Source organism: Phyllostomus hastatus, unplaced genomic scaffold (assembly GCF_019186645.2).
Source record: "Phyllostomus hastatus isolate PE091 unplaced genomic scaffold, TTU_PhHast_1.1 phas_scaffold_501, whole genome shotgun sequence".
NCBI classification, from domain to species: Eukaryota; Metazoa; Chordata; class Mammalia; order Chiroptera; family Phyllostomidae; genus Phyllostomus; species Phyllostomus hastatus.
Genome location: NW_025334033.1, coordinates 62,458,219 through 62,483,259, shown reverse-complemented (window position 1 = coordinate 62,483,259; position 25,041 = coordinate 62,458,219). Strand labels below are relative to the sequence as shown.

General features: G+C 50.9%; 2 protein-coding genes across 6 annotated transcripts in view; one reads left to right on the top strand and one right to left on the bottom strand.

Annotated features, from left to right (window-relative positions):
• The window catches only part of NRDE2 (NRDE-2, necessary for RNA interference, domain containing), a 41,252-nt gene extending 30,127 nt beyond the window's left edge, over window positions 1-11,125 (top strand). Inside the window, exons 13-16 of one of the 5 annotated variants that reach the window (XR_006783740.1) lie at window positions 3,976-4,047; window positions 4,560-4,752; window positions 6,672-6,819; window positions 10,192-11,125. Coding sequence is in view for 1 of the 5 variants with exons in the window: in XM_045822139.1 (XP_045678095.1) it covers window positions 3,976-4,047; window positions 4,560-4,685 (198 nt within the window). In the remaining 4 variants the exon portion in view is untranslated. Of the gene's footprint in view, window positions 1-3,975; window positions 4,048-4,559; window positions 6,067-6,671; window positions 7,276-10,191 lie in introns of those variants that run through there. The other 4 variants (XR_006783741.1, XR_006783739.1, XM_045822139.1 and 1 more) reach the window with 4 other exon arrangements.
• PSMC1 (proteasome 26S subunit, ATPase 1) lies at window positions 6,200-22,067 on the bottom strand. Its single transcript, XM_045822141.1, has 11 exons — window positions 21,997-22,067; window positions 14,389-14,442; window positions 13,704-13,800; window positions 11,818-11,942; window positions 11,422-11,607; window positions 11,135-11,263; window positions 9,961-10,057; window positions 8,649-8,838; window positions 8,052-8,203; window positions 7,282-7,436; window positions 6,200-6,531 (listed from the first exon to the last, which is right to left on the bottom strand). Exons 1-11 carry the CDS (start codon window positions 21,997-21,999, stop codon window positions 6,397-6,399), a joined length of 1,323 nt encoding a protein of 440 aa, XP_045678097.1. The 5' UTR covers window positions 22,000-22,067; the 3' UTR covers window positions 6,200-6,396.
• Window positions 22,068-25,041: the final 2,974 nt, after the last annotated feature.

Here is a 25,041-nt window from a genome sequence, read left to right as displayed (position 1 = left end):
ACTCGAGTGTCGTGTTGGCTGAAGGCTGCTCATTGTCATGTCTGAGAGACCACCAGTCAGTGTCATCCCTTCAGAAGTCAGTGGCGGTCTGCCTCACGCATAAACCTCGCGGACAGCTCCGAGTACTTCCACGGGATAAATTCTCACAAGTCAGTCAAGTATCGGAACACTCCCAGTGGACGTGGCCCAGCAGGTGTGAAGAGATGTAGAAGAGAAAGTTGGGGGCGAGGACGGGGGCGGGCCTCCCCTGCTTCTTAGACCCCTGACCTCTGACAGGCCCGGGCGCAGGGCGGGGACGCCCGGTCTCGGGCCAGCAGCTCGTCGGCACCCCCAGGACAGATGGCACGGCCGGGGCAGACGCTGGCATCAGGACGGATTACTGCGACAGTCTGTGTGTTTTGAACATTTATTCTTTAGACCCTAAAGCTCAGACTTTTTGTCTTGACTCCCTTGTGTGAAATGGGAGCCTCCAGAAGTCCACGTGCTGGCGTGGTGCTCGTGGCGCACTCGTGGCCTGTCGGTCGGAGGTGGCGGCACGGGCGGCCATCGGGGGATGGGGTTCCCGTTGAATCTCTGCTCCCGTCACTGGGCCTCCCAGTGAAGGGGAGATTAGATGCTCTCTAACATTTCCAGCGCTGATGTTCTGTGCGTCTTTCTAAGCAGATAAAAGACCTTCAGGTTGGAAAGGGGAGAGCATGAGACTTCTCCGGTTTCATTTCTCCATCTCACGTAAGCAGAGACAGACCAGGTGAGGCGCACACTTGCAGTGTTTTTACTGAGAACCTGCCCAGCCAGGTGTGGTTGGATCGTAGACAGCAAAGTGCTTGTGGACTTGGAAGAAAAGACTGGGCACGCGGGGAAGTTTGGCAGTGGAGCAAAGGTTAATCAGAGCTGTGACTTCCCCGGCAGCCCCCAAGGCATCTCGGCGAGTTCCTGAATCTTTGATAAACACGGAGAGAAAACCAAATCGGGCCGAAACGCAAGGTGTTGGCTGTGAGCGCCGGGAGGGGGAAGCAGAGAGCCGTGCGGCCTCGAGAACGGGCGAGGCCCGGGGAGGGGGTCCCCGGTGTGTGTGCTCACGCGTCCGTGCCTTCCGGCGTGCATACGTGCACGCTTCCCTGCCTGTTCACGCATGTGCAGGCACATCTGCATGTTTTTCACCCCCCAGCAAAAGCGAAGCAATTAAAACTTGCTGTCGGTCGTGGAGAGTGTGGGGGAGAAAAGGACTTGGACAGTTAAAATTTTCCACTAAGGTTGGAACTTAGTTTAAAGCCTTTTTTTTTTCCTGAGGGGGACTTTCTCCATACTCACTAACAGTTGCAGGCAAACTATTTTTGTTGTTTTGGCTAAAATTACAGTTATTTTCAAGATAATTAGAGCTCTTCAGTTTGGTCATCTGCCTACACAATAAGGAGGTAAACACAAGTGTATAAACCAGTTAGCTGATTCCATGGGCCTGATGAGAGAAGTCTTAATACATGGGAAGGGGACGGAGGCCTTCCTAACTCGGAGTCACTAGGTTTTATTTTCTCTGGTGTGATTTCTTCCCTCTTGGTTGGCTGCTGGCAGCAGGGAGAATGTATTGAAAGGCCACCACGTACAAGAGCCGGCGGGAGGGGAAGAGCCCTCTTCAGTGTCCCTTTTCAGTGGAGAGGGTCAGCCTGCCCTGAGGGGTACTCCGGTAAAGTGTTCTAGAAATGCATCGTTTGGGGAGAGTTTGATACCAGCTTTGTCACATGACTTTTTAAGAGAACTGTATAGGCTGACAGTCACTCAGACTTGTTTACGCCTGATGAAGAGAGCCACAGTCGGCACCAGCTGGGGGAACCAGCAGCCCCCCCCCGTGCGGAGGCAGCGCACAGATGAGGAGGAGCAGAAGTGCCGCGGCCCCTGATCCGCAGCCCCCGACAGCTTCTCGGAGCCGAGCACTGCGACACGCATGCTGACGTCGGGGGTGGGCGGGCGGGCAGCTCCCGCTGCACCTGCCTCGTCCCTCGCCCCAGGCCCCGCCCGGCCCCCACCCACCCGCCCGCGATGGGAGGGGGTTGCAGCCCGGCTCAGGTCTGGGCAGCTGGCTCACTCACTGCTTGTGCCGTGCACTCGTGTCGTCGGTCCTGGGTGGGGGGTCTCGTTGGCCGAGTCCTTCGTGTGGTGTGTGCGAGGCTTAGTCCTGGAGACCGTCGTTGGCGGCGCTGGAGGCTTCTGTGGGCGGGGACCGGAACCAGCAGCTCTGCCCGTTGGGCAGCTGTGACTCCAGTTCTGTGCCTGGTCCCCGTCGGTGCCCCGAGACGTCCTGGTCTGCCTGGGGAGACACGTTCTTACCCAGTCCCGACCCCAAGGGGTCCCCAGGCGCAGGGGAGTCGCCCACTGTTAGATTTTAGCCCCAACTTAGGGTTTTTCGGAGAGTGGGGGTTTGCTAAGACGACAGAACTTGGAAGGGGTGGAAGGGGGCCAGAGAGGGCCGGGGTGGAGCTCGTGAACTTCTCGTTCGGGGCCCTGCCGTACTGAGAGGGAAGAGACGCCCAGGCCGTGACTCAGGTGCGGAGTCTGAATGGAGAAGACCGGCGGGCTGGCACCGGCCTGGAACCCTCCTTCCTGCGCCGGCACGGTGTCTCCTGGCCGCCCCCCGGTCGTCGCGGAGGGCAGCCTCACCCTGGTTCCGGGGTCCTCTGCACGACACAGTGGTGGGGGGTGCACGGCAGCGCCGCCCTCCTTTCTTCGTCCGGAAACGGGGAGAAAGTCTTCAGTCTGGTCCGTGTTTAGGCGAGGACAGTGAAGTATGTTGTCGTGCGAAGGGAGGACAGCGCCCTGGCTCCCGGGGTGGGAATTCGGAGGTCCGGCCTCTGTGCGGCCAAGGCTCATGCAGGGCGTGGGGACAGCAGTCCCCCGGCCCCGAGGCCGGCTCTGTGTCAGGGGCACTTGGAGGAGGCGGGGACGGCGGAGCCTTGCCTGAAGTAGGCTGGTCAGAGGGGCTGGTCACGGCCCAGAGTGAAGGTGCTGGGGGCTGTGGGGCCGTGGGAGTTAACCTGGGGAAGGAGAAGGAAGGCTGGCCTGGGTAGGCAGAGCTCCTGAGGCATAGGCGGCGTCTGTACGTGCTGTCGCCGGGGTTTCTGGGAGGGCGGTCAGCAGCCCTCCGTGGCGCCACGCTGGGCGCCGAGCACCAGCCACCTGGCAGCGAGAGACCCGTGTCCCCTCGAAGGTTCTCCTGGGGGAGCGGGGAGGCTAGAGGACGGGCGCGTGCAGAGTCCTTGAATGGAACTCGGCTCCGTGAGCTTGCCTTGTGCCCACTGACAGCCGCAGACACCGCCCGCCGGGGCGGGGGGGCTGCCCAGGTGGGCCGAGCGCCTGGCGGACCGCCGAGGGACGCAGCCCTCCCTGGGACATGGGAGAGGCCCCCGCGGGGGTGCCGCATGCAGCTCCGGCTCCCACAGTGGGTGTCGAAGGAGGGTGGGTGTCTGTGGGTTGAGGCCCAGGATTTTTTTCACCCCCAGAGAGAATCTGCCGAGTATCTTTGCACACGGTCACACGGAGCTTCCTGACGGAGAGCTGCCCTCAGTGTACGAATTCGGCAGTCCTTAGAGTTCACTGAAAACTCTGCTAGTTTTCGGAAAACGGCAGGTGTTGGAACAGACGCTTTCTCTGTGCAGAGTTGTCACCAGCCTCAGCTCTCACACGCGCCCGCACGCGGCCCCCTTCCGGGCACTGTCAGCACTGAGAGGCGCGAGGGGCGCAGGAGGAGGGAGGGAGGCCAGTCGGCAGTGCTGACGGTCAGCTCCCTGGTCCTTTCGGTGGAGGGCGCCGACCCCCCACGGCAGTGGCCCCGGTGGTGTCACGTGGTGCGCAGACGCCCAGCGGCCACTGTGAGGACGCCCCCAGGCCGGCTGTCTGCGTCCAAGGAGCCCTGTGTGGGGCCGTGCGGGGCCGTCTCTAGCCTGAGCCTGCCTGTTTCAGTCATCTTCACCCCCCTCCCCTCAGGTGTCCTTGGGAAACAAGGAAAGGAGCAAAGGTGTCTTCTACAAGGCGCTCCAGAACTGTCCTTGGGCGAAGGTAAGTTCTAAAGATCCCGCCATCCCCAGTCCCCAAGGACCTCCCCTCCAAGGGTCGGCGCACCCAGTGTGCCTGGCCTGCACCCGTGTTGGCGCAGACGGGGCGCCCCCCGGGCCTCTCTCGTGGCACTGCGCCCTGCGGAGCCTGTGCTGACGGGCGTGTTTCTGGGGACTGGTGCTGCGGGCCGCGGGCTTCCCGGCCCTCGCCCAGAGTCCCACCCAGAGGCCGCGAGCACTGGGCCCAGTGTCCCGAGTCGGCCCTGCAGAGCCCAGGTCAGGTCTTCAGAAACCAGGCTGGAGGGGACCGCAGTGCCTGCCAGCAACCTCTGGTCCCGCTCCGCGTCGACTCCCTTCCCTGTGCCCTTGAGCGCAGCCCTCCCTGAAGGGTGCCCAGGGGCTGCCGGGCGGGTCCGGACAGCGGAGGGGCACGCGCGCTGTGGAGGGACAGCGGGGGCCAGGCTTGCCAGGACGGCAAGTGGCTGGCTGACCAGGCGGCGGCTCCCCCGGCCCTAGGTGCTGTACATGGACGCCGTGGAGTACTTCCCCGACGAGATGCAGGAGGTCCTGGACCTGATGACGGAGAAGGAGCTCCGGGTGCGCCTGCCGCTGGAGGAGCTGGAGCTCCTGCTGGAGGACTAGAGACCCCCCCACCCCGGGGGCGGGGGCCACACGTCCCAGGCCACGTCGCCTGCCCGAGGGAGCCAGGGTGAGCCCGAGGTGATGGGGACACCTGCGTGTCAGTGGATCTCGTTCAGGTCTCTTTCTGGGTCTGTGTCTGGGTGGTCGGTCTCACCTGTCGCACAGTTTTTACGTGTGCAAGTGACACAGAGCTCTCCTGTTACATATTGTATATGTGAACTTGCGTATGGATGTGCACAGACGAGAATCGGGTCGCTCGATGAACTAAACCTATTGTGCTTGGTGCGTGTCCTTTGTTCTGCTCGTCCTGTACCTGGCCAGCGCCAGCCCCCCGCAGGGAGGGGGACCCGCTCACTTGGCCCCCGTGGTGGTCCTTGCCTAGTCTTCCGGGTTTTGCAGTCCTGATAAGGCCCGGTTACTCAACGCCAGGACCTTCTCCCCCGGGGCTGGTTAGCAGGAGCAGACTCTGCCCGCCCTTTCAGACTAGAGCCCTGGGGAGTCGGTAAAACCTGGCCTGCAACGAGTGTATCTACAGTTCCGTGTTGCTCCCCGAGTCTGACTCGGCGATGCCCCCACCTGTGGACCAGCGGCCTCACCCGGGAGCCTGTCCATACACGGGCTCAGCCAGCTCTGCAGAGTCAGAGTCGGCGTTCGGGCAGGACCCCGGCCCTGGTGGGCCTGGCAGTGCGGAGCGCCCTGCCTGCAGAAACGAGCAGCCCTGAGCTGCGCTGCCGGTGCCTTCCCCCAGACCCGCCCCTGCCCGGGGGCGCACCGACAGCAGGCTGTCCTGTGCTGGGCGCCAGCACTGCTTGAGGCACAGGCCCCAGCTGGCCACGTCCTTGTTTGGATTTTTGAGGGCTGTCCAGCTTCTTGCCGGTCTTTAAAAATCACGATCTCTAGACTGGAAGAAAAATTTCTTGGCAAAACTCATCGAGAAAAGCCAGTGCCGCGGAGCAGGGTTTCGGCTAGAGGCAGACGGCTGTGAGGCTGGGGGGGAGGCAGCCCACAGGAAGCTGGCCAGCCTCGCAGACACCCGCTGCCCACTTAATGGCTTCAAGCCTGAACTGCTCGGAAGGGGAAGTGCAAGAATCGAGAGAAAAGAGGGAGAAGCTCTGGCACTTTCAGAGGATCTTAAGGGTGAGGTTTCTGAACCCAGTGGGGACAAAGGCAGGACTGATAAGAGATTGTTCACCCCTGACCTTTTGAGATTTCTTTTAGGAAATCCCCGTTTCTTACCACTACTACTTTCCTGCCCCAGGAACCCACAGACCTTCCAGAAAGGAAAGCTCCATTCCCTCCGCAGTTCACAGCTTCGTGAACGCAGCCTCTGTTGCTTAAGTGTTACCAGAGATGGCTGGTGAGCGGCTATGACCACTTGTTGCCCATCAGCTGCTGATGGACGGCACCACCCAGCTCTGGGGGCATGACGTGGGGGCAGCAGGCTTTTAAGTCTGCACTCCTGTGATCACCCAAGCCACCTACGGGTGCTGCTGAGTGAGGCCCCAGACGCAGGATGAGAAAGAGCTCGCTTTATTGGGAAGGGGGCACTGGACCACAGGCCCCGACACAGGTGCTCCGGGAGGTGCGCACAGTGTACAGGACGTGTTGCTAGGACATCAGTTGGAGTGGGTGCCCCTGGGCACCCTCCCCGGCCGCCTCCCTCCGAGGGCTTGGCACTGCCAACCATCGTCTTGAGGGTAACTGTAGTTTGCTAGAGATAGAGCCCCTCAGGGGTGCCTTCCTGTTTTTTATAGAGAACATTTTCTTTAGATTTTTTGAAGTCTTCATTCGTCACTTTCATTCTGCGTTCCCTCAAGGCCATGAGACCAGCTTCTGTACAGATTGCCTATAAGAAAGAACAGCATGTTCAGAAAGTGAAATACTTTTTAATTTTTCTTCTGACAATTCAGAGAGAGCTATTTTGTAATAAGGTATGACTCTCCAGATTTTAAATAATGTGTTAGCACCCTCATTATTTTCTCAAAGGGTCTGAGGTGGCTCCGACCAGGTGGTTAAAGAAGAGGACCGGCCGGGCAGTAGGGCCCAGGGGCCAGCCAGCCATGTGGCCTGGCAGCTCCACTTCCGGGGGCGATGTTTCTGAGAAACAGATGAAACTATGCCCAGGAATTTAGAGGTAACAGTATTATGTCCACTTCATTTACCTACAGTTATAAGAGAATATGTATTCTGGTTAAATACTGTAAGTCTCAGTATACTATTGTTTATTATATGTATCTTTTCCATAATTACTTGCCAAAAAGTAAAACAAAACAGAACCCATGCAACATGATGTGATAAATACCCAGTCCTGGCACTGAAGGATCTATTTGGTTGTGGCCATAGGCCATGTCGAATGGTTCAGCGAAAAAGAAAAACAAAGCAAATGGGTAAAATGCTAACATTTCATAAATTGAAATGATGAGTGTATAGCTGTTTACAATTGTCGCAACTTTTCTGAAGGCTTAAGAATTTTAATTTTCAAAGTAAAAAAAGTAGGTGCAAAATTAAATTGTTTTAAGAAGAGGAGACACTTATTTAGCTCAATGGACACCAAGGACACTCGGGTCAGTGCAGGTGCCGTGGGCCAGGCTCTCACCTTGATGTCGGCCCCAGAGAGGTCATCTTTCGCCATGATCAGGTCATCCAGCGTCACGTCGTCAGCCAGCGTCATCCTGCTCGTGTGGATCTGAAAGATGCGCTTCTTGGTCTTCTCGTCGGGCAGGGGGAACTCGATCTTCCGGTCAATGCGGCCTGCGGGTGCAAAGCGTTCAGGGGCAGCCCCGGCTCTGCCCGCTCAGGGAGGGGCCTGGGGCCTGGGCCGCGCGCACACAGCCTCACTGTCCTCCGGGAAGGAGGTCCAAACCTTACAAAGTGCACTCATCTCTGTAGCTGGCAAGTTTCTGTGTTTGAATTCATCTGTTTAAAAGAAATCCTCGCTCCCACCTTCAGAAATGAGTGTGAGGAGCGGTTCCTGAACGGTGTGTTTAGTGCATGAGGATGGAAGAGAGCAAACAAACTAGCTGCTGCTGCTTTGGGGCTAAATGACTATAAAAATGAAAAAACTATCGTATGAATTATTTCTTCAGGAAGAAAGTTCTTGAGGCGTAAAAGGGAGTATGTGGAAAAGAAAACATCGTGATAGATGGGAATTTAAAGAGCCACGCTGGGCAGACGATACCATGCTCTTACCTACACTCTTAAGAGGACACGGTTTTAAGTTATTCTAAATTTCAGTGCAGTGTTTGCCTTCACGTGTATCATTTTATAATCCCCCAGAGCACACTTAAGAAACCTGTGCGCGTGCACGCACGCACACACACACACACACTCTCTGACTCTCCATGATGAAACAAAAGCAAACCTGACCTGGTCTGATAAGTGCCGGATCCAGAGTTTCTATTCGGTTTGTGGCCATGATAACTTTCACGTCCCCTCGTGAGTCAAATCCATCCAACTGGTTCAACAGTTCCAGCATCGTTCGCTGAATCTCTCTCTCACCTCCGGAATTTGAGTCGTATCTTTGGAAAAGAAAAGAGAAGGAACGAAGGTGCAACTGATCTCCTGCTGAAAGGAACTGCAATCAAACACCCCAACACCCCCGTCTCAGCCCGCCTGTCCTGTCCTCCTCAACAGCCGGGTCACGCGGCTCGTCCTTTTCTCGGTGGCAGTCTCCACGCCCAGAGTTGCATCACTCCCTCTGACTCGAGTGTGGTGCCACCCAACCTGAGCTCCCCACGGGTACTACGTCCGCAGGGTCTAGATGGTGCTGGCTCAGAGCGGGGCTCCAGGAACGGTCACCGAGTGACCGACCTCCAGACGCACAGCCACCCCGCACTGGGGAGAGCAGAGCGGCGCGTCCGCAGGGAGCCCCGTCTGGTAGGGACTGCCCGGCGGCCACTCGCTGTCCGGGAGGAGCGGCACGGTTTCGCCTCTGCGGGACAACGCCGGTAAAACAAAGTCTACCTCTTAGTCCCGATGGCATCGATTTCATCGATGAACACGATGGACGGTGCGTGTTCTTCAGCAACGCGAAACAGCTCCCGGACCAGCTTGGGCCCGTCGCCTAGGTACTTCTGGATAAGTTCGGAGCCCACCACTCTCAGGAAAGTGGCCGAGGTCTGGTTTGCTACTGCTTTGGCTAGTAAGGTTTTACCTATTTCAGATGGAGAAAGACAAAGGGGCAAAAAACTTCAAGTGGTGTTTTAACTTACACACTGTCATTACCCCGTAAATGGACATTAAAAATGGGCAGATACACTCAGGCGCCTTCACATGCTGCCCTCCCAGGCCCTCCCGCCCTCCGGTGCGGGTGACCCCCAGCACAGACCCCTGTGGGTACCTGGGTTCAAATCAATCAAGTGACCTCTAGTTTACACACCAACGAGCTGCTGAGTCCTGGACACACACTCACACAGGTGAGTTTATGGCACTGTGAACCCAGTATCTATCTATCTATCTTTACCCTCATGCATTTGTGTGTCCAGTATTGTACTTAGTACCAACAGACCAGGAGCAGAAACCTCAGCTGAACAGCACGGGGCATCTTTAAACCGTGGTTCTGCACCATGGCTTTGGTGCGCAGAGACTCCAGATAATCTCAGGGACGGGCCAGCCACTGTTATGTTTTAAAGCTCCCAAGGTGATTCCCACGTGCCAAAGTTTTATTTTTTCTTATAAACTATTTTTAACAGACTCATATTACTCATATATTTGAAGGTGTTATGTTTTATAACAGACATCTAGTATGCTGGCGTATAAGAGGTGTTGGGAATCGTAAATGTTTTGCACGGAGCAGGTAGGTATTTTGGGAGGAAAGCCCACCTGTGTTTGCTGCAATCCACACGACCGTTTTCACCACATTAACCCTGTACAATCTACAATTTCAAGTTTAAGTTTCATGGTGCATTTTTTTTTTTTTTTTTGAGAGAGAGAAACACTGCTTTGTGTCCCACTCATTTATACACTCATTGGTTGTTTCTTTCATATGCCCTGACCTGGGCTTGAACCCACAACCCTGGCATATCCAAACGATGCTCTAAGCGACTGAGCAAGCCAGTCAGGGCCTCCTAGTCCATCTCTTACACAGATACATTTTTATGTAATAGGTGTTTCCAGAGAAGATGCTTACTCAAAAACCCCAAAATGCTCCTCAGAGCACCCTGCTGTAAACCGAGGACGGGTGGCACCCTCACTCAACAGGTGACTGTAACTCTAACGCTGCCGTTCAAGAGATGGGCCGAGGGCCTGGGAAGCGTCAAATGCGCAGCACACATACCTGTGCCAGGGGGGCCGTAGAGAATGACCCCCTTAGGGGGCTTTATACCCATCTCTTCGTAATATTCAGGATGCGTGAGAGGAAGTTCCACAGATTCCTACAGAAACAAACACCAAGTAAACACGGAAGGCTTGCTTGCTTACTGAAATCACCGCCAGGTCCACGGGCTGGCATCATGAGTATGCCTTACTTGCAAAAGAAATAAACAAAAACTTCACTCACTCTCCTCAGAGACGATGTGCTTGACGTCACCAGCAGCAAGGACATCTGAAGAGGACCTGTCTTGCTGGAGCGCCCCACACCCACCCCCTCTCCTTAACAGCACCCCATTTCCCGCGCCCTCTGTTAGAAGTCGGCCTTAAACAGCCTTCAAGCACTTCTTCAGCAAATGGATCTTAGAAAAGCTAAAATTCACCCTTTCCAGACTGATCTACAGACAGGAGCTGGCAAGATTCTCTGGTGGTTGTCACCACCCAGGCCACTGCCCAGCTGTTGAGAGGTCACCAGGGCAGATCTGTGACAGCTCTGCCTTCTCTACAGATGAAAGAACCTGCAAAGGACTGGCCCATGGCCACCCTGAATGGTCACGTCCCCGGGGCCAGGAGTAGGTTCCAGACCCCACCACTGTGTCAACGTGAGCCACTCCCCTCCCCCCACATGTCACTGCTGGGTCAGTGCGACGGGAACACCACGCATCCACTCGGGAACCACCAAACGTTCCCCGTGAGCAGCACTGCGCTGTAGCTGCTTCGAGAACTGCACCTCGGTCCTCACATGTCTTGGCTCTCGAACAACTCCGTTCTTGGCCAAGCTGCTCACAGAAAAAACGTCCTGGTCGTCTTAGCAGACTCCAGGCCGCGCTGACACCTGTACGATCAGTCATGTGTCTCTCGGGAGACAAAGGAGACTGGGTTTTCGAACAAATTGCTTCCCCAACAGTTTGTGGAACAAATTAAGTTTGAGAACCGAGGTTCCACTGCAACACAGAACGTACTGCTATTCTACGACCTAACTCAGGGCTCACAGACAGGAGACACCATGGCTGGCAGGCTCCGAGTTACTGGTCTGATCAGTAAAGAAAACAAAACACGCGGAAGAGCTCCAAAGAGCTGCTTTAAGGGGGACAGCAGCAAGAAACCCGCAGTCTAAACCCAGCACCGGTTCCCAGAAATACCTTAATTTCCTGGATCTGGTTGTCCAGCCCCCCGATGTCGGCGTATGTCTCCTGCGGGGCCTTTTCCACCTTCATCACCGTGACCAGCGGGTCCGTGTCGTCCATCAGCACCCCTATCACGGCATGCACCTAACAGGGAACATTACGCTTTGCTGTAGGGAGGTGCGGGTCACACGGTTCGTTACAACAAAGCAACGCTGATCACAGAGTTTGTTTGGGGAAGCTCTCCTTCCACAGGACAGGCAACGGGTCTAAGGAAAGCCAGCTTTCTCCGAGCCTCATCTCACCTTGTGGTTGAGCAGGACGGAGCAGCCTGGCTCCAGCAGGTCTTTGTCCACAAAGGAAAGGATGCTGACGTAGTGTTCTGAGCCCACGGATGTAGACACGATGGCGTGATTGTCATCGATGATCTCTTCCAAGGTTCCCACCGACATTGGGGTCCCCCTCAGGTCGTCCACCTTCGACCTCTCCTCCTGCGGAAGAAGGTGCCGAGAAGGAAAAGCAGGTGATGTGGGGAGTTCACCGGATTTACAGTGGAGCTGGTGCTTTTAAAAGGCAGTTCAAATCATGATTCACTAAAGTCTGAAAGGTTCACCTGCTGAGTATCACTCACTCACAGACAGTTTAGGGTTAAGTAGAATTCAGTTTGTAAAAAGGGAAGTTACAGTAATTTCTCAGTTTACCTCTTGCTTTTCTTCTAAAGGCTTCATTTGTTCCTGATTTCTAATGAATTCTTCCTCCATGAGAAGATAGTCTTTAATTCTCTCTAGCTTCAGTAATTTTAACCGGCACTGAGTGTGAGGTGTCACTGTAATTAAAAAAAAAAAACACCTGAAGTTTTATTATCCTTGAAGCTCGAAGTCGGCAATTAATTCAGTTTGTTCTTAAGAAAAAGAAGTTAAGACAAAATAAGCTTAGTTGGACAGACTCTGAACAGTTCAGTTTGGTGACACTAATTAAGCAGGTGCCTAAATGCAGAAGGGTCAGGATTTCAGCAGTTACAAGCCAGCCTATAGAAATGGGGATGAGGTCTGTGACCAAACAACTAACATGTAATGAATATACTGAGTAGTGTGTGTGTACATATAATAAAAAAATCATAGACCCAAAAAATAATTTGTTTTGGCTTATTTCCCACAGTGCTAATAAAAATGTGTACACATGCTGTTTGGCCAGTACACCTTGTTGCACACTAGCTGTAACACACATTCCATCTATAGGACTATGAAATGTTAGGGATATTAACATGCAGCAAACATTTTTTCCCACACTCTTGGGCTGTTTCTTTTGACTTGACTTCTTGCACTCTACAGGAATTTTAACTTTTTTAAAAAAAAGATTTACTTATTTTTAGAGAGAGGGGAAGAGAGGAAGAAAGGGAGGGAGAGAAACGCCAATGTGCAGTTGCCTCTCACACACCCCCTATTGGGGACCTGGCCCACAACCCAGGCATGTGCTCTGACTGGGAATTGAACCGGCGACCCATTGGTTCACAGGCCAGCCGCTCAATCCACTGAGCCACACCAGCCAGGGTGGAATTTTAAAATTTATATACATAACCATGTCAATCTTTTCTTTTATGGTGTTGGGTTTCTTGACTTCTTCAAAAGGTCTCTCCTCCCCTAAGGTTGATGAATTTATTCCTGAATTTTCATTACTTATTTTCAGATGTATAGCTATAATCCACCTGGTAAAAAGCAAAGGATCTATTTTCATTTTCTTTCCGTAGTAAATAAAGGATGCCAGCCATTTATATTAAATAACCCATCCTCTTTCCACAGAACTAAAACATCAGCTTTACCATATATTAATTATCGGTGTAACTTGACTTTGTTTTTGGACTTCCAGTGACCTGATTTATTCTTTTTAATACCACACTGATTCATTACAGTAGATTGATGGCACATTTTTTACTGTCTGACTCCTTTCTTAACCAAGCAGTATGTAAAAAATTATTTCATCTATGCAGGAAGGGACTTGTTTAGATAGTGGCGGGCGAGGTACTTGAGCTGAAGCCCAAGGGGTGGGAAGCAGGCAGGCGGAATGGGGAGGACGGGAAGAGTATTTGGAAGCACAGCGCAAGGCCCACCGTGCGGAAGAGGCGAAGAGCACAGGGCCATGTGAATAACCAGCAGAGGGCGTGGTGGGGCTGAGGATGGCCATGTGGGCTGGGCCGGCTCACCTGGTTTGAGTTTTATTCTACGTTCAATAGGAAGCTGATGAAAAATTTTATGTCCAGGCACCACATGATGTGAATTCCAATACCACATGATGTGAAATAAATACATTTCTAAGTTACTCAAGCTCAGCCTGAGTTTTCTAATCTAAAACTGTACTTTTAATACATTAGATGAACTGGTTAAAGCTTCTTAAAGTGCGACTGTTAAAACCAAAGTATAGCTTTGATTCCCACCTAGAGGAACGCTGCACTGAGAGTCAGACAGAGCACAGTCACGGAGCTAGAGCTTCCGCCACACCCCCCGTTTCGGCCTGCACCTGGACCTCTAACTGCAGCGCACAGCTGCTTCCCCTGGGGGTCAGAGACAGCAAGGGAGAGCCATGTCGTTACCCAGTGGCAGTTTGCTGGCAGCATCGGGCCCCTTGGTTTTCTTCTTCTTCTTCCCCACTCTGGTTGGTACGGGAGGTTCATACTTCTTTTTCTTGTCCTTGAGTTTTCAGAACAGCAGGGGGAAAACAGGCGCAGAGTCACATTAAAACACAGGCTTACTTCTGCAGGACTGCTGTCCATTTCCAGATGAGACAGCCTTCCTTATCTTTTAGGATGCTATTAAAAACTGTCTTAAAAAAACTAAGTTTTACACTCCTGCAGTTTTAATGTGAATGTAATTAATTTTTCTTTTTATAATATACAATGATAAATTTTTTAATAAAGAATAGAGAGGTTAGATTCAGACTTAAATGCCAAAAGTGTGTGCTGCTATAATTTGAGACAATTTTTCACATCTCAGGATATTAAACACTAAAGTTGCAAGCAGTTTATTTCAACACTTCTGAATGTCTAAATTACTTTTACTCATTTAAAATAATGAATTAAAAAATACCTATTTGACAGGTCAATAATTTTTTTAAAACCATGTAAAAGGTACTGACTATCTCTGTGGCCAGGCTGGTTAAATAACTACAGCATCATTTATTTTGCATTTTAAGATTCACGAGTCCCAGAGAACCCAGCTGAGATCTGTGACATCCACCACATTCGCTCACATCAGGAATACCTCTGGCTCTTGATTTACCTTGTCATCCTTCTTGCCGCCTCCAGGACCGTGACCGCCACTCTGACTTTGACCCTGGGGGTGGGGGCAGGTGGGAAGAGGTGTAAGTCCAGAATTGATCACTTGAATATCGCCCTTATTTTCCTGAGATTCCAAGACACTAGAATGTCCCCCTCACTGGAACGTTTCTGAGCCCAAGATGTACTTGGAGTCCACGAACACATTTAGCCTGGCAGAATTTTTTTTCCCTGAAAAGCTGTTAGTGCTCAATGGCACACCTTGTAACTGACTGCATCTTAAACCAAGGACAACTCCATCAACAAACAGAAATGATTAATGTATCATAATGAGGCGAAGATTCTAAACCCTCCCCACTTCTTGAAGGGAAGTTACAGAGTTTGGCGTTCTTTCATCTAAAACTACCTGAGGCCACCAAGAGTGTATTTGTGAAATTAGGCCATGAAAGCCAAATCATTTTCCCTTTTCAACAATGACTTATTCAATTATTTACTCCTTACTAGGATCCCGGAGACTCCTTTCAACAGCTAGTTACACACCTACCATGTTGGGAACTGCTCTGCCTGGTATCAGAAGCTATAACCCCTGCCTAGGCTAAGGCTGAGGGAGTGGCCCTGGACCGTAAGCCAGCAAGGAGACAAAAGTTTATCTCCCTGACAGGAGCACTGCCTCTGCTGCTTCATTCATAACTGAACCCCAAAGCTTGATTAGTTAGCCAATGATGGGTAAGATTCCCCAAGGGGGGAACGACCTAAGACAGGCACGATCACATGGGAGGCCCCCAAGAAAGGACTTTGGGAGCTACAGCAAAAGGGGGTGATGGACCCTGGCTCCTCTGCTGTGATATAGCCTGAGTCCTCATTGTCTGGGAGAAAGTCTCCTTATCCCTTGGCTGCCTTACTTTCCTTACTCCACCTAAGCCTGAAACAATGACAGAGGGTGGTGCAGCCCTGTGCTGGAAAGGGCGGGTTTCCTGGGTGATCAGGCCTAAGAAAGAATATGTATACTCCTGTGAAACCTGCTTTGTTTAGAATGCTCTCAGTTGAATGAGAAGGGTCCAAGGAAGAAGTAAGTTTGTTCCTCAAAGTTTTACAGCTCTTTGATCCTGACTCAGAATAGGCCCTCAGTCTTCTTTGTTATCTATTGTTTGATCCTTACTTCCCAGCAATGTTTAATGAGCTTTTACCTGAATCCCTATGCAAACAAAACCAATAAAAAGCCTCTCTGGAGGGGGAAGGTGGCACTCTCTTCATCAGAGAGAGTGGCCATTCTGTTCCTACTTCCCCACAGGACTTGGTTGTCTCTGTGTATGTTTTTCTCACGTGTTGACGAGCCATCACAGCGTTCCGCGGTCACTACCAGCAGGTGATCGCTTCACTACCATCCGTAAAGCCTGGGGCTCTCGGGTAGGTCTTCTCCCCTCTCCTCACCCGAAAAGCCAAGTCACCTTACGGTATCAAGAACTTAAGTGCATTGGAGTTCCAGTCAGGATGGAGGCAGAAACTCTTCGCTTCCTCGCACAACCAAAAGGAAGATGACTACCAATCTAAAAACAATAAACCACCAGAAGTGCCAGAAAATCAAACCGCAAGGAACTCCAACAGCCAAGGAGTTAAAAGAAGCATTCCCCAGACCGACAGCACAACGAAGCAGCAAAGAGGGTTGCCTCTCCCTGGTGAATACCTAAGCCCCCCTCCCCAACATAACAGGCACACCAAGACAAAGAAATATGGCCCAAATGAAAGAACAGATCAAAACGCCAGCAAAAGAGCTAAGTGATGAGGAGAGAGCCATCCTATCAGATGCAGAGTTCAAAACTAGTAATCAGGATGCTCACAGAACTGACTGAGCTCCATCGCAAAATGAAGTAACAATGAAGGCTACCCAAAGTGAAATAAAGCAAAATATACAGGGAACCAACAGTGAAGGGAAGGAAACTAGGACTCAAATCAACGATCTGGAGCAAAAGGAAGAAATAAACATCCAACCAGAACAGAATGAAGAAACAGGAATTCAAAAAAAAAAAAAAAAAAAAGAGGAGAGGCTTAGGAACCTTGGGACAACTTTAAACATTCCAATATCCAAATCATAGGGGTGCCAGAAGAAGTACAACAGCAAGAAACTGAAAACTTATTTGAAAACATAATGAAGGAGAATTCCCCCAATCTGGCAAATCCAGAAAGTCCAGGCAGCCCAGAGAGTCCCAAAGAAGCACACACCAAGACACATCATAATTAAATCACCCAAGATTACAAATAAGGAATCTTAAAATCAAGAGAAAAGGAGTGAGTTACCTACAAAGGAGTTGCCATAAGACTATCAGCTAATTTCTCAAAAGAAACCTTACAGGCAAGAAAGGGCTGGAAAGAAGTATTCCAAGTCATGAAAGGCAAGGACCTACATCCAAGATTACTCTATCCAGCAAAGCTATCATTTAGAATGGGAGGGCAGATAAAGTGCTTCCCAGATAAGGTCAAGTTAAAGGAATTCATCATCACCGAGCCCTTATTATATGAAATGTTAAAGGGACTTATCTAAGAAAAAGAAGATCAAAAACTAAAAACAGTAAAATGACAACAAACTGACAACTATCAACAACTGAACTTAGAAAGAAAAGAAAAGAAAAAAAAAAACCCTAAGCAAACAACTAGAACAGGAACAGAACTAGAGAAATGGAAATCACATGGAGGGTTTGGGGCGGGGGGGAGAATGGGGGGTAGAAGTATAATTGGTAGGCATAAAATAGGGAGAGGTTTAGAATGGTATAGGAAACAGGGAAGTCAAAGAACTTACATGTATGACCCATAGACATGAACTAAGGGCGGGAGAGGCTGGAGGGTTGGGGGGTGCAGGACAGAGGGAATAAATGGGGGGAAATTGGAAAAACTGTAATAGCATAATCGATAAAATGTACTGAAAAATAACTTAAGTGCATCAATAATAAGCCTCAGTGGGATTTCTGATTTTAAAAAACCTTTTGGCTACAGGGCAAAGCTTACCACTGAGCAATATCTCAGAAATGACAGCAGTTTAAACAAGTAACAGTGAACTCACCTGGCTGGGAGCCTTCTCTGACCCCTCAAACCACCCCTACACAGGCCCCTCTAGCAAGACAGAACTACCACGTCATGGTCTCCTACAAGAGTCAAAGTCACATGCACGTCCCCACATGCTGGCTTCTTAAAACTGATTTATCCTGCAGGTAACTAAGGGCTCTGAGAAATTTTGGGAACCAGACAGCAACAGGCTGTCCAAATTATAGGTCTTTAACAATTACTTACAACTCCTAGGAAACCTGCTGTTGGCTGGGGCAGCTCTGCTTGCGGGGTGCTCACTTTGTGCCCGAGTCGGTACTAGACTCGCTCCTGCACCATCACCGACTCCACACAGTCCTTCAAGGTCCAGCTCATTACTCCCACTTGCTAGGTGAGGAGCTACAAGCCTATGTATGGCCTTAGCTGCATCCAGGTTTGAATTCCGGTCCCACCACTAACAGGCTAGGCGGCCTCGGTAAGTGGGGTCACCTGCCTGAGCCTTGGTGTCCTTAACTGGAGAGCACGGATGACACTAGCTCCTATCTGCTGCCGGAAATGAAGTAACACACAGAAACCACTCAGCACTTACACACGACTCACGGTAACTGCTCGCCGAGAGAGTGCTGTCGGTGAGTAAGAAGTGCCAGCCCCAGGATTTTGTCGGTCTGGTCACAAATCTGGCCGCCGAAACAAGCCCACTCTGCTCCAGCACATACCCGTGCGCGCGCACTCCCTCTCTCGTCTGTCCCTGACCTCTGTTTCCGTCCAGGCCACCGTATCTCATTTGGACTCAGCCTCCCAAGTGAGATTCCCACGTCCAGTTTCTCCCCCCACCAGTGCAACTACCTCCTTCTGAAACAAACAGCCGATCCTTTAATTCTCCTTAAAAACCTTCACCTGCGCCCTAGCATTAACGGTGTGACGTCCAATCACTTTAGCTCAGCGTCCCGGCCCTTGCCAACCGGCTGCAGGCTCATCTCCTTTTCAGATGAACTTTCTCGTGAGCCTTTCAGTCTCGCTCACCCCACCCGAGGGTGTTTTCCTGAACAGATCCCAAACTTCTTTAGGTCTGGGGCACCTTACATGACGTTTCTCAGCTCACTGAACAAATATACCCATTACTGAGCCCAGACTACATGCCAAGCAATGTGCTGAACGTTCTCAGGGTAACATCTTCAGTCTTACAGGCACTGTAAGGTTGGCACAATCGTCACCTCTAATTTACACAGAACACTTAAGGCCCAGAGGAGGAATGCACATTGTCACAAAGTGTGTCAGAGACGTAGCCAGGAATCACATGCATGTCCACTGGCCACCAGTATCTGTGTGTCTCTCCAGGACGTGGCCCTCCAAGTCCAGCACAGCAAAGGCTCTAGGAAAGACCGACAGGGCTTGTGTTCTGACACAGCCGCCCGCGGTGTCTCCGTTTCCTCCTTGACCAAGTCAGGATCAAAATGACCTCAAGGGACTGCTGTGAGGAATAATGATAAAATGCTGGAAAAAGTGCCTGGCATGTGCTTAGCATATCCCCCCAACCAAAGTCCTTACATCACCTATGAGGCTACGTTGCCAGGCCTTGCCATGGACCACACGGGCCAAGCAGTCCCCTCTCCTTCAGATACGGGAGATACGGGCACGGGCTACTGTCTCACTGTATTCAGCTGCGTTCAAACCTCCCCTCCACCGAGCCACCCTCCCCATGCCACGCTTTTTAAAAAATTTTATTTTTTAATCATTGTTCAAGTACAGTTTTCTCCCTTTTACTCCCATTCCAGCCCACCCACCCAACCCTCCCCACTTCCCTCCCATTACCACCCTCCCCCTAGCTTTTGTCCATGTGTCCTTTAAATCTGTTCCTGTAAACCCTTCCCATTCTCCCCTGAAATTCCCTTCCCTCTCTCCTCTGGTCACTGTCAGCCTGTCCTCTATTTCTGTGTCTTTGGTTATATTTTGCTTGTTTTGTTGTTTAGGTTCCTGTTAAAGGTGAGATCATACGGTATTTGTCTTTCACTGCCTGGCTTATTTCACTCAGCATAATGCTTTCCAGCTCCATCCATGCTGTCGCAAAGGGTAGGAGCTCCTTTTTTCTTTCTGCTGCATAGAATTCCATTGTGTAAACGTACCATAGTTTTTTGATCCATTCATTTACTGATGGGCATCTTGGTTGCTTCCAGCATCTAACTATTGTAAATTGTGCTGCTGTGAACATTGGGATGCATAGGTTCTTTTGGATTGATGTTTCAGGGTTCTTAGGGTATAATCCCAGCAGTGGAATTGCTGGGTCAAAAGGCAGATCCATTTTGAGTTTTCTGAGAAAATTCCATACTGCTTTCCATAGTGGCTGCACCAGTCTGCATTCCCACCAGCAGTGCACTAGGGTCCCCTTTTCTCCACAACCTCTCCAGCACTTGTTGTTTGTTGCTTTGTTTATGATGGCCATTCTGACCGGTGTGCAGCGGTATCTCATTGTGGTTTTAATTTGCATCTCTCTGATAGCTAGCGATATCGAACATCGTTTCATGTGTCTTTGGATCTTCTGTATGTCCTCCTTGGAGAAGTGTCTGTTCAAGTCCTTTGCCCATTTTTTAATTGGGTTGCTTGTCTTCTTAGAGTGGAGTTGTGTAAGTTCTTTATGTATTTTGGAGATTAAACCCTTGTCCGAGGTATCATTGGCAAATATGTTTTCCCATACAGTTGGTTCTCTTTTTATTTTGATACTGTTTTCTTCAGCTATGCAGAAGCTTTTTATTTTGATGAGGTCTCATTTGTTTATTCTTTCCTTTATGTCCCTTGCTCTAGGGGACATGTCAGTAAAAAAGTTTGTGTGAAATACCTGAGATTTTCCTACCTACGTTCTCCTCTAGGACTTTAATGGTGTCATGGTTTATATTTAAGTCTTTTTATTATTATTATTTTTTAATCATTGTATATTTAAGTCTTTTATCCACCTTGGATTTATTTTTGTATAAGGTGTAACTTGGTGCTCAAGTATCATTTTTTTGCACGTAGCTGTCCAGTTCTCCCAACACCATTTGTTGAAGAGGCTATTTTTACTCCATTTTATGTTGCTGCCTCCTTTGTCAAATATTAATTGACCGTAGAGACTTGGGTCTATTTCTGGGCTCTCTGTTCTGTTCCATTGGTCCATGTGCCTGTTTTTATGCCAGTACCAGGCTGTTTTGATTACAGTGGCCTTGTAATGCAGAATAGTATCAGGTATTGTGATCCCTCCTACTTTACTCTTCTTTCTCAAAATTGCAGCAGCTATTTGGGGTCATTTATGGTTCCATTTAAATTTTTGAAGTGTTTGTTCTATGTCTGTGAAATAAACCATTGGTACTTTAATAGGAATTGCATTGAATGTGTAAATTGCTTTGAGTAGTATGGACATTTTGATGATATTAATTCTTCCAATCCATGAACACGGTATATGTTTCCATTTGTTTGTGTCTTCCTTGATTTCTTTTCTGAGTGTTATGTAGTTTTCTGAATACAGGTCTTTTACCTCTTCGGTTAGGTTTATTCCTAGGTATTTCATTTTTCTTTTTGCTATTTCAAATGGGATTTTTTCCCTTAATTTCTGCTTCTGCTGTTGGTGTACAGAAATGCCTTTGATTTCTGGATATTGACTTTGTATCCCGCTGTTTTGCCAAATTCATTTATTAGGTCAAGCAGTTTTTTGGTGGAGTCCATAGGATTTTCTATGTACACTATCATGTCATCTGCAAACAGTGACAGTTTTGTTTCCTCCTTTCCGATTTGGATAGCTTTTATTTCTTTTTCTTGTCTGATCGCTGTGCATGCCATGCTTTTCTACACAACAGCCATATAGCCAAAGCCACTCCATCTCTCTCACTCCGACATCACATTCTTTCTCTATTTTTGGCTGCCTCATCTAGAACCTAAGCTCCACTAAGGCAGACACCCTGGATCATGCTCAACGCCTACACCCTCAGTGCCTACAACAGAGTCTGCTGCCCCCATCCTCCAAAAGGCAGGTGCTCAAGAAACCCCTGCTTAGTGAATTAAAGAATAAACGCCAGCCGTTTTTATTATTACTAATGCACCACCGGATCTTCCTCTCGGACTTGCACCGGTTCTAAAAGCGTCAGTCTCCAAGGCCTCCTTCAAATGTCCCGCTCCCCCCGGCTCAGCTCGAACGAATCCCTCCCGCGGGTCGCACATTCCTCCACCTGCGGCTCAGACAGAAAAGAGTTGGTCCCAGGTGAGGCGGCTCCCGCTAAAACAACCCGCGCCGGGGACTCAGCAGAGCCCCGGTCGGCGGAGGCGCAAAGCCAGACGACCTGACTCGCCCCGAGGCCCCACGGGTCCGCTCGGGGCAGCCTCTGCGCCGGCCCCGGCCCCGGCCCCGGGCCCCCCCGAACAAGGCCCTCCGGTCGGCCACGGCCCGCAGTACACCTGAACGCCGTCTCCTGGGGCCTCCGTTCCCCGAGGAGACCCGGCCGGCGGGGAAGCGGGTGGGCCGAGTGCCTCGGGCAGCCACCTCGTCCCCCCGTTTCGGGGCGCTCGAACCCCGTCACACCCCGACCACCAGCCAAAGCCCTTAGTCACTCACCATTTTGACTCGGCTGCTGTAGCCGCCGCTGCCGGAAGTGCATTCGCACAGCCACCTATCAGGAGCGGAAACCGCCGAGGGCCGCTACGGAGGCCGGGAGGAGCCAAACCCTGCACGGACGGCGCGCGCTCCCGCGCTTCCTGCGGGCGTGGGGCGCGTTGGCTCAATGGTATCTGATTAATATGTGAACTTTGTAAATATTTTACTTGAGAAAAATTTTCTAAACCGCGGCAACTAGACTGCCGTCAACGACTTAAGACAATAACCTCAACTGTCAGAGAATGAGGGTAATTGTGAAGATATAGAATACTTTAGCATGCAAAAACCATAACTGGGAAGAGTTTTCCTTATTTATTGCTCCAAGAACTGAAATGACATTCGGAACTGTGCGGTTGACTTATACTTCTGCATCAACATTTAAGTTATTATTTGATCGCTGGCATTAACCAGCTCACCTGAGAGTATTCCTTTGTCTAACGAGTTACCCAAATCTGTTTTTTTTTCTTCCCGATGACTTGTGGCTTATGATGATGCCAAATGTCTTAAGTCCTCATCTTGCATCTAGTTGGTACCGTTCCTCATTTGCCACACCCACCAGGACTTCGGGAAGATAGGAAGCATCCCTTTGGCCTCTGGAAACTTCCATAGCGGGTGCACAAAATACTGCATCTTGCTGAACTGCAGAGATGGATTTTTTTTTCTGTTCCAGATTAATGTAGGCATTTTAGTTGTTGCATCTAGTTCACTAAAAATATTTTACTCATAGACACACACCAGGTACAAAAGACGCCATCAGCAAAATACTGTAATAGAAAGCCTTGGCACCTCTGACCTTCGCTAACAGATTTGGCACCTGCAGGACACTTGACCTGATGCGGGTGAGGGGCAAGACGACGCCCAAGAAAGGTGAAGGCTATGTCTAGGCGTCACATTCAAAGAAACACAGCCTAGCCATTGAAACTTAAGAAGATTTGCGTTCTGAAGGATGTGCACGAAGAGGTGCTTTCTTAATACAGAGCGAAATGTGCACGTTTCTTCTCCCGACGGCTGACTTTCTCAGTGCTCGATCCCCAGCTGACAGCTGCATGTGCAAGTTCCCTCTTGCAACTTTCAACCTCCCCAAGTGCCACATGCCCAAACCGTTGTTCTGCCTGCCTCCCTGCTTTCTCTTAGCGATTCATTGTGTAAATAGACTTAACTTCCCCGCTCTCCTATGTTTTACCTACATTTAGCCAGTTTCTTGGATTTCCCTAACCAGAGGGGCACAGGAACTGACAGAGTCATGGACCCAATCTTTCTGCCTTAGAAAAGAGGGGTGGAGCCGGTGTCCCAGGGGTGGTGCCAACCCTGATGGGACCCTGAGGAAAGGGGAGGGGCAGCTTTGGGTCGTCATGACATGAGGGATGTGACGGGCATTTGGGCGTAGGATGGATGAGGACACCTGTGAGCCCGATGGCCCCACACAATGAAACATCCGCATTCGGTAGGATTTTCAAGTGTCTTCCTGCCGGGCACCTTGTAGTGGAAATGTAGTAGTCGGTGTGTGGCCCCAGGCATCAGTTTCCCCCTCTGCAAATCGGGTGTACTGAGAGACCCCACTCACGGAACTATAATAGTTGTAAAGAAGTTACAGCAGTGCCTGGCATGTCATAAGCACGACACAAGTTTGTTAACTAATTTTTTAAATGAAGCATTCCCGTAAAACGACTTGAAGTTGGAACATCTGCCACCAGAAGTAATCCCCAGCTTTAGCTCCGTGGGATTGGTAGGTGCATGCAGTTCAGACACTTACCAGCAGAGGGAGCCACACACCCAAATACTGCGCGGTGACCCACTCAGAAGTTCCTTGTGGAGCGGTCCCTGCTCCTTGGCTCCCAAAAAGCTTTGACACTCCCTTCTTTCTTACTGCGGCCCTTGAGCCCTTCACCTGGGAAGCCTGGTGGAATCTACTTACTGGCATCTCTGTGGCCACCCACCCTGTCCGGGCTGCACCTGGCCAGCCCACCCGCTCAGGAGAGACACTGGCCCTGTCAGAGGCCCTGTCGGGGCTGGAACCGGAGCACCCCACTGCCCTGGGATCCCTAGTCACCGGGGATCCCTCCCCGCCTCGTTTCTGCTCGCACGCGATCCTCAAAGACAACTACAGCTAGAAACTTCGATCCCACTCCACCCGCTGAGTGCCCACTAACTCCGCAGACACGGGCTCGGAGGGCCCACAACAGTGCGTCGAGTTTACTGTGTTGCCCTCGTTTTGAAGACGAGAAATTGGGGCCCAGAGACGTTCAACGACCTGCCTGAGAGCACACACCTGAGAGGCACTCGTGTCTGACACACTCTGGTTCCCAGCCTCTATTTTCACTGCCCTTTTGTCTCAAAAAAGTCCACAGGGGTCTAGCGCTGGGAGGCACCCTGGTGTTTACCTTCTGCAACTTCCCACCCCGGTGTTCAGTGACCCGGCCAGCTCCTGGGGACCCCGTGACCTCCACTTGGAGACATCTCTGGGTGGCTTCCTCCACTTAAACACTGTAGAGACTCGCTCAGAACCCTGGGGTTGGTAAGAAGGTTATTTTAAGCTGAAAGCATTTGAGGTTCAACAGATGCAGAAAGAGTCCTCCTGGGAGCTCCTCTTCTCTGACTTAGCAGCAGCCTCTGGGACACAGGGATGCCGTGAATCCCTCGCTGGGCGGCATCCCGCCAGAGAGGCTGGCGGGGAGCAGACCCGCAGCTCCCTCTCGGGGCGGGGTGGGGGGGCTATGGCTCTGAAGGACATGGACAGCCTGCTCGAGCTGCCTAGACAAACATCACAAACTGTCTTACCTTCCTTCCGCTGGGGCTAAAAATCTGTTTGTCTTTTCTGTCACCACCAATTAGTTCTTCCCTAAGAAGTCTTTTCTCCCGCTCCTGTTTCCCTGATAAGTTAGGTGTATTAAAAAAAAAACCCCTCTAACCTGAGCCATTTATGGAACTACCGGTTTCTTTTGTAAACTCCACATGCATATTAAAAAAAAACCCCTTTTTCTCCTGTTAACATGTCACTTGTCAGCT